Raw genomic sequence first — 18,911 nt, forward strand, 5'->3', positions numbered from 1 at the left:
CAAATGGTGGTGATCAATGACCATTCAATAGCTTATTTTCATATGCCTCCGAATCATAACGGCATATTAGTAACGGGCGTTTAAAACCACTCAAGGTGCAAATATGGTGCAAAGATCCCTAAGCAGGAATTCCTGTTTCATGACCTTAGCTGTTTTATATCTATATTCCGAAGGAGGTCTTCAGCGACCTACTCTGGCCTGGCAATTAACTCATTTCCAGGTGAATGTATTGTCATGGCAACAAAGCAAATAGATATCAGTCTTAGTTGTGAACATAGAGCCATCTGTGCCTGGTACGCCACACAAGCCCACCTGCCTAGCGCAGGGATAAGAGCGCATCATTTGACCTTTTAACACCGAAGCCTCTTGGAAATGATGCACAATACACTTGCATGCCTTTTCCTTTCTGCCTCAGATAAGTCACATGCACAATTGTAAACGACAAAAACACATCAGGTGCTTGGATGCAGCATGTTTTGTTGGACTTATATGGCCCTAACTTTATGCAACTGTTCGTAGGTGTCCAAGTTGCATGAATATGAGTTTGCACAAAGTGTAGCCTATTTGGTTAGCATTGTAAACATAGAGTACCTGTCAAAAGTTTGGACACAATTACTCATTCAGGTAGTTTTTCTTTCTTTTTCTATTTTCTACATTGTAGAATAATAGTGAAGGCATCAACACAATGAAGTAACACATACATGATTGGCTAAGTCACACAAGATGTTAACCTGCCTAGCCAACGCGAAGAGGGCACGACAAAAACTATTCCTTCTCAGGAGACTGAAAAAAATGTGTCATGCGTCCTCAGATCATCAAAGGTTCTACAGCTGCACCATCAAGAGCATCCTGACTGGTTGCATCGCTGCCAGGCATGGCAACTGCTCGGCCTCCGACCGCAAGGCACTAGAGAGGGCAGTGCGTACGGCCCAGTACATCACTGGGGCCAAGCTTTCTGCCATTCAGGACCTCTGAGAGGCGGTTTCAGAGGAAGGCCCCCAAAAATTGTCAAAGACTCCAGCCACCCTAGTCATAGACTGTTCTCTCTGCTACCAAACGGCAAGCGGTACCGGAGTGCCAAGTCTAGGTCCAAGAGGCTTCTAAACAGCTTCTACCCCCAAGCCTTAAGACTACTGAACATTTAAATGGCCACCTAGACTACTTGCATTGCCCCTCCCCACCTCTTATACGCTACTGCTACTCTCTGTTATTATGCATATGCATTATGCATAAGTCACTTTAATAACTCTACCCACATGTAATAACTCTACCCACATGTATTCAGCAAAAAAAGAAACGTCGCTTTTTCAAGACCCTGTCATTCAAAGATAATTCATAAAATCCAAAATAACTTCACATATCTTCATTGTAAAGTGTTTAAACACTGTATCCCATGCTTGTTCAATGAACAACAAACAATTAATGAACATGCACCGGTGAAACAGTCGTTAAGACACTAACAGCTTACAGACGGTAGGCAATTAAGGTCACAGGTATGAAAACTTAAGACACTAAAGAGGCCTTTCTTCTGACTCTGAAAAACACCAAAAGAAAGATGCCCAGGGTCCCTGCTCATCTCCGTGAACGTGCCTTACGCATGCTGCAAGGAGGCATGAGGACTACAGATGTGGCCATACTGCTGCGAGACGCCTAAGACAGCGCTACAGGGAGACAGGACGGACAGCTGATCGTCTTTGCAGTGGCAGACCACGTGTAACAACACATGTACAGGATCGGTACATCCGAACATCACACCTGTGGGAAAGGATGGCAAGAACAACTGCCCGAGTTACACCAGGAACGCACAATCCCTCCATCAGTGCTCAGACTGTCCGCAATAGGCTGAGAGAGGCTGGACTGAGGGCTTGTAGGCCTGTTGTAAGGCAGGTCCTCACCAGACATCTCCGGCAACAACATCGCCTATGGGCACAAACCCACCGTCGCTGGACCAGACAGGACTGGCAAAAACTGCTCTTCACTGACGAGTCGCATTTTTTTCTCACCAGGGATGATGGTCGGATTTGCGTTTATCGTCGAAGGAATGAGCGTTACACAGAGGCCTCTACTCTGGAGCGTGATAGATTTGGAGGCGGAGGGTCCGTCATGGTCTTGGGCGGTGTGTGACAGCATCATCAGACTGAGCTTGTTGTCATTGCAGGCAATCTCAACGCTGTGCGTTACAGGGAAGAGACATCCTCCTCCCTCATGTGATACCCTTCCTGTCGGCTCATCCTGACATGACCCTCCAGTCATACTGCTCGTTCTGAGAGTGATTTCCTGCAAGACAGGACTGTCAGTGTTCTGCCATGGCCAGCGAAGAGCCCGGATCTCAATCCCATTGAGCACATCTGGGACCTGTTGGATCGGAGGGTGAGGGCTAGGGCCATTCCCCCCAGAAATGTCCGGGAACTTGCAGGTGCAAGCTGCATTGTTGGTTAAGAGCTTGTAACTGTAAGGTCTACACCTGTTGTATTCGGAGCATGTGACAAATAACATTTGATTTTGATTTGATTTAATCATGTAGTAACCAAAAAAGTGGTAAACAAATCAAAACATGTTTAATATTTCAGATTCATCAAGGTAGCCACCCCTTGCCTTGATGACAGCTTTGCACACTCTTGGCATTCTCTCAACCAGTTTCAACTGGAATGCTTTCCCAACAGTCTTGAAAGAGTTCTCACATATGCTGAGCACGTGTTAGCTTCTTTTCCTTCACTCTGTGGCCCAACTCATCCCAAACCATCTCAATTGGTTTGAGGTCAGGTGATTGTGGAGGCCAGGTCATCTGATGCAGCACTCCATCACCCTACTTCTTGGTCAAATAGCCCTTCCACTGCCTGGAGGTGTGTTGGGTCATTGTCCTGTTGAAAAACAAATTGTAGTCCCACTGAGCACAAACCAGATGGGATGGCGTATCTGTGCAGAATGCTGTGGTAGCCATGCTGGTTAAGTGTGCCTTGAATTCAAAATAAATCACAGATAGCGTCACCACCAAAGCACCCCCACATCATCACATCTCCTCTTCCATGCTTCACAGTGGGAACCACACATGCGGAGATGATCTGTTCACCGACTCTGCGTCTCACTAAAACACAACGGTTGGAATCAAAAATCTAACATTTGGACTCATCAGACCAAAGGATACATTTCCATGGGTCTAATGTTCATTGCTTGTGTTTCTTGGCCCAAGCTAGTCTCTTCTTCTTATTGGTTTCCTTAGGTAGTGGTTTCTTTGCAGAAATTCGACAATAAAGGCCTGAGTCACGCAGTCTCCTGAACACCTGATATTGAAATGTCTGTTATTTGAATACTGGGAAGTATTTATTTGGGCTGCAATTTCTGAGGCTGGTAAGTCTAATGAACCTATCCTATGCAGCAGAGGTAACTCTTGGTCTTCCTTTCCTGTGGCGGTCCTCATGAGAACCAGTTTCATCATAGCGCTTGATGGTTTTTGCGACTGCACTTGATGAAACGTTCAAAGTTCTTGAAATTTTCCGAATTGACTGACCTTCATGTCTTATTTAAAGTAATGATGGACTGTCTTTTTTCTTTGCTTATTTGAGCTGTTCTTGCCATAATATGGACTTGGTCTTTTACCAAATAGGGCTATCTTCTGTATACCACCCCATACCCAGTCATAACACAACTGATTGGCTCAAATGCATTAAGGAAATATATTCCACTAATTAACTTTTAACAAGGCACACCTGTTAATTGAAATGCATTCCAGGTGACTACCTCATGAACCTTGTTGAGAGAATGCCAAGAGTGTGCAGAGCTGTCATCAAGGCAAAGGGTTGCTACTTTTAAGAATCTCAAATATATTGTGATTTGTTTAACACTTTTTTGGATACTACAAGATTCCATATGTGTTATTTCATAGTTTTGATGTCTTCACTATTATTCAGCAATGTAGAAAATAGTACAATTAAAGAAAAACCCTTGAAAAGTAGATTTTGACTGGTACTGTACATTATTCAGTTATGACTGCAAGTGAGGCTCCTGGCTTTTCAGGCTATAGAAATGATTTAGGCTAATTAAGGGGTTTTTCACACCCGTTAGCTATTATTTGCCCTTATGATTTGGAGGCATATGAAAAGACAAACTGGAAATAAGCTATTAAATGTTAAGTAACCATCACCGTTTGAAGCATGTAATGTACTAAATATAATTATATTTATAATTATATTTAGGCTGCAATATGTTATCGGCAAGTGGGAACAACATGGTAGCCTACATAAGGAAAACAGGGACCAAATAAAACATCTGAGGGAATGGATAAAAAAAACTAGGGAACGGATTAGCCTGCAAGTCTTTTTGTCTCCACCATGATCCCTAACTGGCTCGGTAAGAAAGTAAACAGCATTTCTAGGCTGCTTCCCCAACATAGTTTATCTCCAAACTGAACTCACTCTTGATAAAAAATGTATTGCAACAGTGTTTCGTATGTACATGCTTGTGAGTTTTTTGGGAAGTAGGGCGTGTTCAAGATAATTGGCTGTACATAACCATCTTTTTTTCCTCTGGAAAAGAAAAATGAATTCATGAGAGCTGCTGTTACATTAATGGGCATCATTATTATTATTTTGATAGCAACAGCAGCATTGTACTAAAATAGTTGAAGCATGCATATGTTGTATTCTTCAAAAATCAATGGGAATATTTTTGAAGTTTACAATACCAGTGAAGAGTGGTACAACTTACAACCTTAATGATCCTTTAAAGATGTTATAACGAGCGCATAGTTTGCGGGGCTTTCTGTCCTGTTCTTTTCAATTGATTTAAACCAGCACCACTGGTGTGTATTGGAAGTGTGTAGTCTATGATATTGTACAGGAGAATGATTACCTCGATGGTAGCTTTAAACAAAGACAAAAACTCGCCGTATCATTCAACATACAAAACGTTCCGTTTCATTGACATCCATCAGGCCATATCGTAAACACACAGGGGACATAAAACCAAGATGGATGCCAAAAATCCCACAGAAAGGAGATCATTCAAAAAGAAACAGCCCGGACGAGAGAGGATTTAAGGAGGGAAAGAGGCAAGACCTCTATAGTGATTCAGGAGGTCTAAAGTGAGTGGAGGAGTGCCATGATTTAAGACGGATAGAGGGAAGGAGAGCAAATTGAAAAGGAACCAAGGGCATAGTGGCAATCAATGACATATTTCAAAGGGGAATTCGTGGACAGGGAAAAAAAGTAAGGAGGCAGAGAGAGGGGAGGTGTAGTGGCAGTTCATTGCAAGACAAACTAGGAGAAAGAAAGAAATGGAGGAGAGGCGGAAAAGAAAAGCGACAATTTCAGACCCAGGGAATGCATAATGCATAAAGAGGGGGAATTAAATAGAGAGATTGTTTAGAAAAGAAACACAGAGAGAGGCATATAGTAGACCCTTGGAGGTTATACAGCATATCAGATACACTGCAGGAAGGCATTTAATGGTGTCACTACAATATCAAAAGTCAAACAATTTGGGTGTGTTCAGTGAGGGGAACTATCCAGAAGGTTGCGGTAATAAATATAATGAATAGAGCAGTTCACGAATCCCTACTCGACAGACAATAATATCTATTCTGGAAAATACATTTATCTTATTTTCTTTAACATTTCACCCTTCTGAATAGACCGCACGGGTGGCGATTAATGACGAATACTGACAGGTGACAGGACTCCATTGTCATTGGTCCATTTTGGCCACTCCTTTCTCTCTCTTCAACAGGAAATAATCAGGGATTTTTTTTGCCCCCGGTCTCCCTAACCCTCTGTTCACTAACCAATCGAAATGACTCGGCTTAAGCACTGTGTTCTCAGCCTTGTTTTCCATGTAAGGAGCAGCGCACACACACACACACACACCAACACGCACACGTGAACACACACAAACTCAAAGGCAGTTTAGCCACTCCAGTAATGAGAGAGGCAAACAGTCGCTCCTTCGTGAGCAGCAGGAGAAACAACCTAAGCAACAGAAAGAGTAAACACCAAAGAAAGCATGCTCTTCGTTTTTTTAACCAGACTCTGCAGGGGGGCCTACATATGGAAGTGGTGACTCACTGTAAACTGTTCCCTTTGTGATGGTTTGTGTATGGTCTTATATAAAACTCTGGGGGCTGTTTGAAAATGATAAGCATCCTGCAGTGGGCTTCAGAAGTCTTCTCTCCCAGGAACATTAAGAGTTGGACTTTTCAAAGGCTCAGACAGATACGCTCTACAAACAGCATGGCCAAATCAAACCAACGCTCTCTGCGTTTGATCCTGCTCCCTTTGCCCACACAACTCCAATACAAGGTGATTGGAGTGTGTGCTCATAACTCTACACTGGGTTTACCTGGGTGAGTAGGTACAGTACAGTGTGCACAGTGCCTTCAGAAAGTATTCAGACCCCTTGACTTTATCCACATTTTGTTACGTTACAGCCTTATTTTAAAATGGATTAAATAGTTTCCCCCCCTCAATCTACACACAATACCCATAATGACAAAGCAAAAACAGGTTTAGAATTTTTTGCAAATGTATTTATATTTTTTTAATCACATTTAGATAAGTATTCAGACCCTTTACTCAGTACTTTGTTGAAGCACCTTTGGCAGCGATTACAGCATTGAGTCTTCTTGGGTATGACACTACAAACTTGGCATTGGCACACCTTTCTTCTCAGTCTGTTTGGATGTGGAGTGTCGCTGCACAGCTATTTTCAGGTCTCTCCAGAGATGTTCGATCGGGTTCAAGTATGGGCTCTGGAAAATTCAGAGACTTGTCCCGAAGTCACTCCTGCGTTGTCTTGGCTGTGTGCTTAGGGTCGTTGTGCTGTTGGAAGGTTTGATGGGGAGAGTTGCTGCACAGCTATTTTCAGGTCTCTCCAGATATGTTCGATCGGGTTCAAGTACGGGTTCTGGCAGGGCCACTCAAGGACATTTAGAGACTTGTCCCGAAGCAACTCCTGCGTTGCATTGGCTGTGTCCTTAGGGTCGTTGTCCTGTTGGAAGGTGAACCGTCGCCACAGTCTGAGATCCCAAGCTCTCTAGAGCAGGTTTCCATCAAGGATCTCTCTGTAATTTGCTCTGTTAATCTTTGCCTCAATCCTAACTAGTCTCAGAGTCCCTGTGGCTGAAAAACATCCCCACAGCATGATGCTGCCACCACCATGCTTCACCATTGGGATGGTGCCAGGTTTCCTCCAGACGTGATGCATTCTCACGGTCTGAGAGTCTTTAGGTGCCTTTTGGCAAACACCAAGCAGGCTGTCATATGCCTTTTACTGAGGTGTGGCTTCCGTCTGGCCACTCCTACCATAAAGGCATGATTGTCCTTCTGGAAGGTTCTCCCATCTCCACAGAGGAACTCTAGAGCTCTGACAGAGTGACCATCAGGTTCTTGGTCACCTCCATGACCAAGGCCCTTCTCCCCAGATGTCTAAGTTTTGGTGGTCCCAAACATCTTCCATTTAAGAATGGAGGCCACTGTGTTCTTGCGGACCTTCAATGCTGCAGAATTTTTGACCTGTGCCTCGACACAGTCCTCTCTCGGAGCTCTACGGACAATTCCTTCGACCTCATAGCTTGATTTTTGCTCTGACATGCACTGTCAACTGCGGGACCTTAGATAGACAGGTCTGTGCCTTTCCAAATCATCTCCAATCAATTGAATTTACCACAGGTGGACTCCAATCAAGTTGTTGAACCATCTCAAGGATAATCAGTGGAAACAGGAGGGACCTGAGATCAATATCGAGTCTCATAGCAAAGGAGCTGAATACTTATGTAAATAAGGTATTTCTGTCTGTTTTTTTTATTAAATTTGCAAACATTTCTAAAAATCTGTTTTCACTTTCTCATTATGAGGTATTGTGTGTAGTTTGCTGAGGAAAAACAAGGGTCTGAATACATTCTGAAGGCACTGTATATGTTTGCTTCCAGCAGTGTGTGTCACAGGAGGCTGGTAGGGGGAGGACAGCTCATAATAATGAATGGAATGGTATCAAACACATGGAAACCAGCTGTGTGGTGTGTTTGAGAGCATTCCATTAATTCCATTCCAGACATTACTATGAGCCCGTCCTCCCCAATACAAGTGTCACCAGCCACCACTAGTGTGTGTGTGTGTGTGTGTGTGTGTGTGTGTGTGTGTGTGTGTGTGTGTGTGTGTGTGTGTGTGTGTGTGTGTGTGTGTGTGTGTGTGTGTGTGTGTGTGTGTGTGTGCATCTGTGAGTGTCAGTGGATATAAACACAACTGTGTGTCTGTCTGTGTACAGAACTGTCTTAGGATTTTTGCCAGTGTGTGTGCACACAAATGTCTGTGTGTGCATGCTTGAACATGCAGGTCCTACAACTGTCTGTACCTATGATGTCTGGTTTCTGGGGCATGAAGAACTGGTAAAAGGTGGGCTCCGAGAGGCCCTTGACGTTGCGAGCCGTGATCTCCACCTCGTAGCGCGTGTTCCACTGCAGCGGCTGCAGCAGGGCAAAGTCTTGCTGCCCCGACACCAGCTTCGTCATCCACTGCTCCTCCTTGTCCTATGGAGAGGGGGAGGAGGGTAGAGAGAGCAGAGGGAGAGAAGCAATGAGAGAGAAAGGGGAGGGGAAGAGAGGGAGAGAGACAGAGGGTTAGATGGGCAACAGGGTATTGAGCGAGGCAGGGGGAAAGAAGAAAGGATAAAAGAGAGAGGGGTAGAGAGAGAGAGAGAGAGAGAGAGAGAGTGTTAATGACAGTACGAGAACAAATACGCTCAGTATGTTACAGCCTTTGTATACACTTCATCTTTATATGATCAAATTCAAATCAAATATAGATCAAAGTACACTACATGGCCAACAGTAGGTGGACACCCATTAAAAATTGTGGATTCGGCTATTTTAGCTACAACCGTTGCTGACAGATGTATACCATCGAGCACACAGACATGCAATCTCCATAGACAAACACTTGCAGTAGAATGGCCTTACTGAAGAGCTCAGTGACTTTCAACGTGGCACTGTCATAGGATGCCACCTTTCAAATAAGTCAGTTTGTCAAATTTCTGCCCTGCTAGAGCTGCCCCAGTCAACTGGAAGTGTTGTTATTGTGAAGTGGAAACATCTAGGAGCAACAACAAACTAGGTGCGTACTGCCTCCTCATTAATTCACATAGAAGTAGCCCATTTCACTGTGACGGACAATTTACGTTTGCGGCATGCTATGCTAATGTAAGGTGAGCCGGACAAACTTCTCTCTTCAGTGAGAGCCCAAGCACTCCCTCAGTGGTTCCCCAGGTCAAGTATGCAGACATTTACGCATCTCCAGTCAGAATGGAACCTGCACAAACTTTTCCCCCTGGCGCCTGCATTACCTTCATTGTTGTTTTCCTTCCTAAAAATAACTTTGTACATGTGTGTCTTCCGATCAAAGTGCCTTATTACCTTATGATAATAAAATTTCTGTATATCATGTTATGTCATTTATACTATAGCACACCGTATGTGAACTCAGCAAAAAACGAAATGTCATCTCACTGTCACCTGCGTTTATTTTGTGTAAATATTATGTGTGTAAATATTTGTATGAACATAACAAGATTCAACATCTGAGACATAAACTGAATTTCCACAGACATTTGACTAACAGAAATGAATGAATGTGTTCATGAACAACGGGGGGTTCAAAATTAACAGTCAGTATCTGCATTAAGTTCTCCTCCTCATGCACCAGCTTTGCCAGTTCTTGCTGTGAGATGTTACCCCACTCTTCCACCAAGGCACCTGCAAGGTCCCGGACATTTCTGGGGGGAATGGCTCTAGCCTTCACCCTCCAATCCAACAGGTCCCAGACGTGCTCAATGGGATTGAGATCTGGGTTCTTCGCTGGCCATGGCAGAACACTGACATTCCTGTCTTGCAGAAAATCATGCACAGAAGGAGCGGTATGGCTGGTGGCATTGTCATGCTGGAGGGTCATGTCAGGATGAGCCTGCAGGAAGGGTACCACATGAGGGAGGAGGATGTCTTCCCTGTAACACACAGCGTTTAGATTGCCTGCAATGACAAGCTCAGTCCGATGATGCTGTGACACATCGCCCCAGACTATGACGGACCCTCCACCTCCAAATCTATCACGCTCCAGAGTACACGCTCATTCCTTCTACGATAAACGCAAATCCGACCCGCCTGGTCCAGCGACGGTGGGTTTGTGCCCATAGGCGACGTTGTTGCCAGAGATGTCTGGTGAGGACCTGCCTTACAACAGGCCTACAAGCCCTCAGTCCAGCCTCTCTCAGCCTATTGCGGGCAGTCTGAGCACTGATGGAAGGATTGTGCGTTCCTGGTGTAACTTGGGCACTTGTTGTTGCCATCCTGTACCTGTCCCGTAAGTGTGATGTTTGGATGTACCGATCCTGTGCAGGTGTTGTTACATGTGGTCTGCCACTGCGAGGACTATCCAGCTGTCCGTCCTTTCTCCCTGTAGCGCTGTCTTAGGCGTCTCACAGTACGGACATTGCAATTTATTGCCCTGGCCACATCTGCAGTCCTCATGCCTCCTTGCAGCATGCCTAAGCCACATTCACGCAGATGAGCAGGGACCCTGGGCATCTTTCTTTTGGTGTTTTTCAGAGTCAGTAGAAAGGCCTCTTTAGTGTCCTAAGTTTTCATAACTGTTACCTTAATTGCCTACCGTCCGTAAGCTGTTAGTGTCTTAACGACCGTTCCACAGGTACATGTTCAATAATTGTTTATGTTTTTTTTATTTTACCTTTATTTAGTAGTCCAAAGCTCTAACCACTAGGCTATGCTGCCGCCCCAAATGTGGTTCATTGAACAAGCATGGGAAACAGTGTTTAAACCCTTTACAATGAAGATCTGTGAAGTTAATTGGATTTCTATGAATTATCTTTGAAAGACAGGGTCCTGAAAAAAGGATGTTTCTTTTTTTGCTGAGTATTTTTTATGGATTATAATGTGTTCTGTGAGTATTCCTTTATAGCCGCAGACATTTGAGGTATTCATTTCATAACCTTTATGGTGTTATACTCAATTGTGCTTATGTAGCTACATTCTTCTATTAGCTCTGTAAAACAATGCTAATGGCGTCAGAGAAGTATTAGCTTGTGTTGTATCCTTTGAAGCTGCACTGGCGTTATCATGACCACTGCATTGGCCTGTGTATTCATTTGGCCTGTTTAGCATAGCTCTGCCCTGCCCTGCCCTGTCCTGCTCCCTTGTGGAGCTCTTCAGTTACTGTTTCTTATATAATTCAAATTGTCATGTGGTCAATGCAACTTATTATTTTATATTAGTGTTATTATGTTACTCAATTGTAATATTGTTTTATTGCTATATCCTGATGTTGCATTATAATTAATAATAATTCCTATTTTATCTGTACTTTCAGAAACCACACACACAAACAGTATTGAAAATGATTTGCCAACATCACAACTGGAACTGGACACGTTTATTGCTGAAGATTGAGCCCAGATTTTGTATGTTAACAACATACTGTTTGGAGAGGGAGTGATGAGGATGAGGGAGTGAAATAGATGACGAGGGAGTTTAGAGGTGGGTGAGATATTGTCAATATAATTGCATAATGGAACTGGATTTGATTTGTATGTGAACCTTTGCCCAATTACAAAAAAACGTGTTCAATAATCATCTCACTTGTTAGCTGGCGGCGACGTATGTGGCGCCAGCTGTCGATCAGATGGAAACATGTATTTTTAAACCACCTGATGATTTTCCGAGCTCACAACAGCCACGAAGCTGTTTATCATGTCCGCCTTAACTACTGCCCACATTTTGTTATTATAGTCAAGCACACAGTCTGGTTTGACCTATCTCTGTCCCATGAGGTGTTATACCATTCATGTGGATCTCTCTTCTCCTGTAGCTCCAAGGCATAGCGATTGGTCTCCTCCACTCTGTTTCCCACCAGCTCCTCTGTCAGAAACAGCTTGAAGCACTCTGCCTCGGAGGGAGATGGCAAGGGGCTTTGCACTCCAGACTGGGACTCAAAGCCAACAGCAGGGCCAGGAGAGGTGAAATGGCTGGCGGCCTTCCAGCTGCAACAGAGTTCCTGTACTTCACCAACTGACGGTCTGCCTCCATCACCCCCAGCATCTTCAGAGGGATCTTGAACTTCGTCAGTAGGTAAGGAGTCCTCAGATTCAGGCTTCTCAATAGACACAAGGTTGGGGGGCTCCTCACTGTCAGCTCCTCACTGTCACTGTCAGTGTATGATTCCTCACTTTCATACTCAGACTCATTGTCAGAATTCACCAACATCTCCAGAATTTCTGCATTTGTGAGTTGTCTCCTTTTGAAAGACATTGCTAATGCCACAGCTTAGCCCACTTGCTACATACATAAACAACAACACTGAATGGCTCCAAGTGCGTTTCAGGGGTGACGTGATTGGCTGTCGGTGTGGTGATACTGATGATTTGTCTCCACAGATAGTTTGTTTACATAGCTGGTTAGGTGAATTAATGTGGCAGGTTAGGGGAACTAACGCATCAGGTGAGGTGAGTTAACGTAGAAGGTTAAGAGAATAAGGTTAAGGAAAAACGTTAGGCTTAGCTACAATGATACAATTGTCAACAACTGTTGTCCCCGATGCGGCCACTAGATTGAGCTAGGCCTAGCTACTCCATCTACAATGGTAGAAACAAACCATCTGTGATTACAAATCATCCGTATCATAACACCGGCACACGCAACTTCTTTGTGGAAAATGGGCTGTGTGGTAATAATTCTGTAATTTTGTATTCACATATGTTCAAGTACTGGTGACAAATCATGCATTCCGATTCTTGCATAGATTGTAATGGACAGTGCATTCAGAAAGTATTCAGACCCTTCACTTTTTCCACATTTGGTTACATTACAGCCTTATTCTAAAATGTATTATATATATTTTTTTTAATCATCAATCTACACACAATACCCCATAATGATAAAGTGAATTGTTTTTTTTTTGCAAATGTATAAATATAAAAAACAGAAATAACTTATTTAAATAAGTATTTAGACCTTTTGCTATGACACACAATTGATCTCAGGTGCATCCTGTGTCCATTGATTATCCTTGAGATGTTTCTGCAATTTACCACTTGTGGTAAATTCAATTGATTGGACATGATTTGGAAAGGCCTGTCTATATAAGTTCTATATAAGGTCCCACAGTTGACAGTGCATGTCAGAGCCGAAACAAAGCCAGGAGGTTGAGCTCTGAGACAGGATAGTGTCAGGGCACAGATATGGAGAAGGGTACCAAAACATTTCTGCAGCATTTAAGGTCCCCAAGACCACATCGGCCTCCATCATTCTTAAATGAAAGAAGTTTGGAACCAGAAAGGCTCTTCCTAGAGCTGGCACCCTGGCCAAACTGAGCAATCGGGGGAGAAGGAACTTGGTCAGAATGGTGACCCAATGGTCACTCTGACAGAGCTCCAGAGTTCCTTTGTGGAGATTGGAGAACTTTCCAGAAGGACAACCATTTCTGCAGCACTCCACCAATATGGTCTTCATGGTAGAGTGGCCAGACGGAAGCCGCTCCTCAGTAAAAGGCACAAGACAGCCTGCTTGGAGTTTGCCAAACGGCACCTAAAGGACTCTCAGACCACGAGAAACAAGATTCTCTGGTCTGATGTAACTAAGATTGAACTCTTTGGCATGAATGCCAAGTGTCATGTCTGGAAAAAACCTGCCACCATTCCTACGGTGAAGCATAGTGGTAGCAGCATCATGCTGTGGGGATGTTTTTCAGCGGCAGGTACTGGGAGACTAGTCAGGATCGAGGGAAAGATGAACAAAGCAAAGTACAGAGAGATCCTTGATGAAAACCTGCTCCAGAGCACTCAGGACCTCAGACTGAGGCAAAGGTTCACCTTCCAACAGGACAATGACACTAAGCACACAGCCAAGACAATGCAGGAGTGGCTTCGGGACAAGTCTCTGAATGTCCTTGAGTGGCCCATCCAGAGCTCAGACTTGAACCCGATCAAACATCTCTGGAGAGAAATGAAAATAGCTGTGCAGCTAAAAAAATAAATATGTTTTTTGCTTTCCCATTATAGGGTATTTTGTCTAGATTGATGAGGAAAAAATACAATTTAATACACTATAGAATAAGGCTACAACATAACGAAATGTGAATACTTTCCGAATACACTGTATCTGTGTAAAATACTTATTTAGAAAGTTGTACTGATTATGATGAGCTAATACTATGCTATTTTTTGTTGACACCAGTACATGCATTCTGGGTGTCACGTAAACGTTTGTCATACCAATGATGTTACAGCAAAACGAAGTGAAGGGATGATTCACTCGTCTTTCGAGTAAACATCCGAAAGTATTATTATGCATACTGGATGGACTGGTTACCTTATTCTACGCTCCAAACCTTTTATTCATGAGTCTGGGAGAGAACATATAGGCCTAGGTAATGCTGTTGGTTCATTGATTGTGCAGGGCGGCTTAAATAGTTAGCCTACAATTAAAGTGATTTTGTATTGGATTTTGAATAGCCTAGTAGCAGGGCATTTTTTATATTGTCATAATTAATTGTCTGACATTTCCTTTAGCTACAGAATGTCACACTACCGTGCGTTTCCATCTCCTCCTCTCTCTCCTCCATTCCTTTCTTGAGCTCACAGAGAGAGGTGCTGTCAACAGTTTAATGAAATACTTTTTGTTGTGAAAACATGTTACTATCGATGTTGCCGAACAGATTTCACTTCACACTTCCCGAATTAAGCTCTGGATAGCTGCAGGAACAGGGTTGGAGAGCCAATGGCATCCAGAGTTTGGGTGGAATATCACCTGTCGCGCAGGAGAGGCTCCATGGTCCTCAAACATTGGTTGATGCGTGGAGTGAAACAAGTGTTTTTATAAGCCCAGACATTTATATATGCAATTCCTTGAGTAAGCAGAGTTTTGATGGTTGCCACTAAAAAGAGGAGGATCCCAGACTTCTACTGCTGCTATATTTATTTCTCAGCTGCTAATATTAAGCATTGTTCTGCTATAACCAGAATAGCTTAGCCGCCATGATTGAAAAATGAACCGAGGGAAAGCGACCTTCATTTGCTATCTGAGTGCATACGGATGACATGTCTTTTTCCCCCTGCCCCTTTGATAATGGACCATTCTAAAAAATATATATATATTTAGATATTAGTAAAGATTAAATTGAGAATAGTCTGATGGGTGAAAATATGATCACTTGATGAGAGAACAGCGTGTGCTGCATGAGGCAAGGAACAGAGCACAAGCTTTTTTGCTACTTTCTCAGATCATCAATAGCCTTTAGTCGCCTCATGCAAACCATATATGTTTTCATTTCTAAGACATCGTAATGTTTGTATCATTCACAACTAACGTTGCCAAGTAACTTTCAATCTAGTTTATAAGACCCGTTTCAAATTATGACTTTTATGCTCAACATAGCCACTTCATATGCGCAGTCACTCTGGAATAAGTTCAATCATATAATATAAAATAATGGCATTGGATTTCTAAGCATATATTGTCCGCTAAATGAGCTAACCTATGGCATGGCGCATAGCCAGAAAACATACTGAAATACATTCTCTTCATATCATAGTGTAGAGATACTCTTAATGATCGGCTATGAAAAGCCAACTGACATTTACTCCTGATTATTATTTGACCATGCTGGTCATTTATGAACATTTGAACATCTTGGCCATGTTCTGTTATAATCTCCACCCGGCACAGCCAGAAGAGGACTGGCCACCCCTCATAGCCTGGTTCCTCTCTAGGTTTCTTCCTAGGTTTTGGCCTTTCTAGGAAGTTTTTCCTAGCCACCGTGCTTCTACACCTGCATTGCTTGCTGTTCGGTGTTTTAGGCTGGGTTTCTGTACAGCACTTCGACATACTAGCTGATGTACAAAGGGCTATATAAAATAAACTTGATTTGATTTGATTAATGTTTCTTTAGACCTGCCTAAGATAAATTATTTATTGTGATGGTGTATATTAAATGGATTTATTACACTTTTTTTTTTAAATGTCAATGTTTCCTCAGTGGTTTTTATGCGTGGAGGTCTGGACATGCTAAATGTGTTTATGTTAATTAATGGTCAATTTTATTTTATTTAACCTTTATTTAACAGGGCAAGTCAGTTAATAGCAAATTCTTATTTACAATGACGGTCTACCGTGAGACCGGCAGTCATTTGCATGACAATTATCCAGTGGCCGAATTTCATGACCGCCACAGCAATTGGGGTGAACACACCTGTCATGTGATAAATTGTAAATAGTAATTGCTATTAGCTAATTCATATTATGGTTTCTGTCAGCCCGAAAGTTAGCTAAATATGACTGCTTGTATTAGCTCACTCTTTCCTCAGTTAGCGCTAGGACTAATGTAGCCTACATTTTCCAATTTGGATGAGAATTGTGTTATGCTTTTCCTACTTCTGTGAATGTCTGAACATTGCATCTAAAAATAACCTACTCACATTGGGGACATAAAGTTGTAAAGACTGTGTTTGTACAAAATGTTTCTGTGAAAAAACAGTGGCCAGCTCAAATGCTGACTGTTGCGTGAATCGTAAGTAGACGTTATAATGAAGTGTTCCTTTCCTCTCCGTACCCCACCCAGTTATTTACTTTTCCCCCCTTTCCTCTCCTTTACTTTCTTTTCCTTTCTTAAATCAGCTTCTTATCTCATCATAGGAGAACACAGTGACGTGTCACAGTGTGAGGCCTGTGCTTTGACAGCATGCCAAATGCATATTCAACCATTTAGCCTCCTAGGATTCTTCCATGAAATGTCAAAATAGAAGAGAGAGAGATAATAGTGTGGAATAGGCTTTAGGAAATGGGCCATGATTTCATTTTTCAGAGTCATGGTAGTTGGAATAATGTGGAATAAAACTAAGGCCAGCCCAGCATTGGAAAGCAGTTTGATACGGGTGACTGTGTGTGTTAATACAAATGTGTGTGTGTGTGTGTGTGTGTGTGTGTGTGTGTGTGTGTGTGTGTGTGTGTGTGTGTGTGTGTGTGTGTGTGTGCGTGAACATTTGTATGCATACTGTATGTGTGTATGTGTTTGTGTAAGAGAGTGCATATATGTGCACACATGCATCTGTGTATGCACTCCTGCCTGTGCGTGCTCGCCTGAGTCAGGGTCACAGTGTGAGAGAGAGGAGGATGAATGGTGGGATTACTGGGGTGTGGAGGATTGTCCTATTCTTCCCCTCGTTCCCCTGCATTTGGCCTTCAAAGGGCCTGCTGGAGAGTCCCTGACCTTCTCTCCACACACACACTTTCATCAGCTTTAGTACAACTACACATAGCTGGCAGCCTCCCAATGAGACAGAGACACACCTGAATGGACATTTTAGCATTGGTTACGTCAAATCCCATAGATCAACGTGTGTATGTGCGTGTGAGAGTGAGAGAGAGATAGGGAAAAGGAGAGACTAGGTTAATATGAAAGTGTTTGTTTGTGGGTGAGTATGTACATTTGTATGTATAGTGTATCTGCAAGCATGTCTATCAGTATGTAGTATCTGAGACACAGTGAATGGTTGTGTCCGAATAGCTGTACTAGCATTCTAAATAGTAGGTATTTTGGGCATGCAAATTGTATAGTATGTGACAGAAAATGTAGTATGCTTTAAATGCCACGATGTCATACTCATTGTGGCTTCTAGTAAAATTCACACTATTGAGGAAGAGAATCATCTTTCGAGAGCCACGTGTTTTTGAGAACAGCTGATAACCAAGTAAGGGGACACACTCTACCAAAATGAACGAATGGCGAGATTCAACACAACGCCTTCGCAATATGAATGAGCCTATTATGTTGATATTTGCGCCTGCTAGACAATTTTTTTTTAACTAAACATTTTTTTTTACCCTCTTTTCTCCCCAATTTTGTGATATCCAATTCGATCTTGTCTCATCGATGCAATGCCCCAACAAGCTCGGGAGAGGCAAAGGTCGAGTCATGCGTCCTCCAAAACATGACCGGCCAAACCACGCTTCTTAACACCCACCCACTTAGCCAGCCGCACCAATGTGTCGGAGGAAACACCGCTCAACTGACGACCGAAGTCAGCCTGCAGGCGCCCGGCCCGCCACAAGGTGTCGCTAGAGCTCGATGAGCCAAGTAAAGCCCCCCAGGCCAAACAATCCTCTAACCCAGACTGGCAGCTCGTAAATACTGTGGTTCTTGGCCATGTCCGCATGGACTCTACAAGGTGTCAAAAGTGTTCCACAGGGATACCAGCCCATGTTGACTCCAATGCTTTCCACAGTGGCTGGAGGTTCTTTGGGTGGTGGACCATTCTTGATACACACGGGAAACTGTTGAGCGTAAAAACCCCAGCAGCGTTGCAGTTCTTGAAACAAACCATACCCTGTTCAAAGGCACTTAAATGTTTTGTCTTGCCCATTCGCCCTCACACACACAATCCATGTCTCAATTGTCTTGACTTAAAACTATGTCTTTAACCTGTCTCCTCGTCTTCATCAACACTGATTGAAATGGATTTAACAAGTGGTATTATACGGGATCATAGCTTTCACTTGGATTTACCTGGTCAGTCTATGTCATGGAAAGAGCAGTGCATATAATGTGCATATAATAAAACATACGCAAATAAAGCTAGCTGAACAGTTCATGGAGGGTTCTAAGGAGAACCCTTCAAATAAAAAAAGATTCTTGGTATAACTGTTCATAGAGGGTTCTAGGAAGAACCATTCAGAAATAAAAGGGTTCTCGGTAGAACCTTTAGAGTACGTGTCAAACTCATTCCACGGAGGGCCGAATCACACTAGGCAATCCATGGACTGAGTTTGACTCCCCTGCTTAAGAGGATAAAATAATTATTGCTTTCACCTGGATTCACCTGGTCAGTCTGTCATGAAAAGAGCAGGTGTTCTTAATGTTTTG

At 43.1% G+C, this 18,911-nt stretch overlaps 1 protein-coding gene across 1 annotated transcript in view; it reads right to left on the reverse strand.

Annotated features, from left to right (window-relative positions):
- Positions 1 to 18,911, reverse strand: part of LOC129840288 (neural cell adhesion molecule 2-like) — a gene marked incomplete in the record, with an annotated part of 385,919 nt that overhangs the window by 24,032 nt on the left and 342,976 nt on the right. Inside the window, 1 exon segment of the mRNA XM_055908054.1 lies at positions 8,344 to 8,518. Within this exon segment, the coding sequence (XP_055764029.1) occupies positions 8,344 to 8,518 (175 nt within the window).

The sequence above is a fragment of the Salvelinus fontinalis genome, chromosome 41 (genome assembly GCF_029448725.1).
Source record: "Salvelinus fontinalis isolate EN_2023a chromosome 41, ASM2944872v1, whole genome shotgun sequence".
Classification (NCBI taxonomy): Eukaryota; Metazoa; Chordata; class Actinopteri; order Salmoniformes; family Salmonidae; genus Salvelinus; species Salvelinus fontinalis.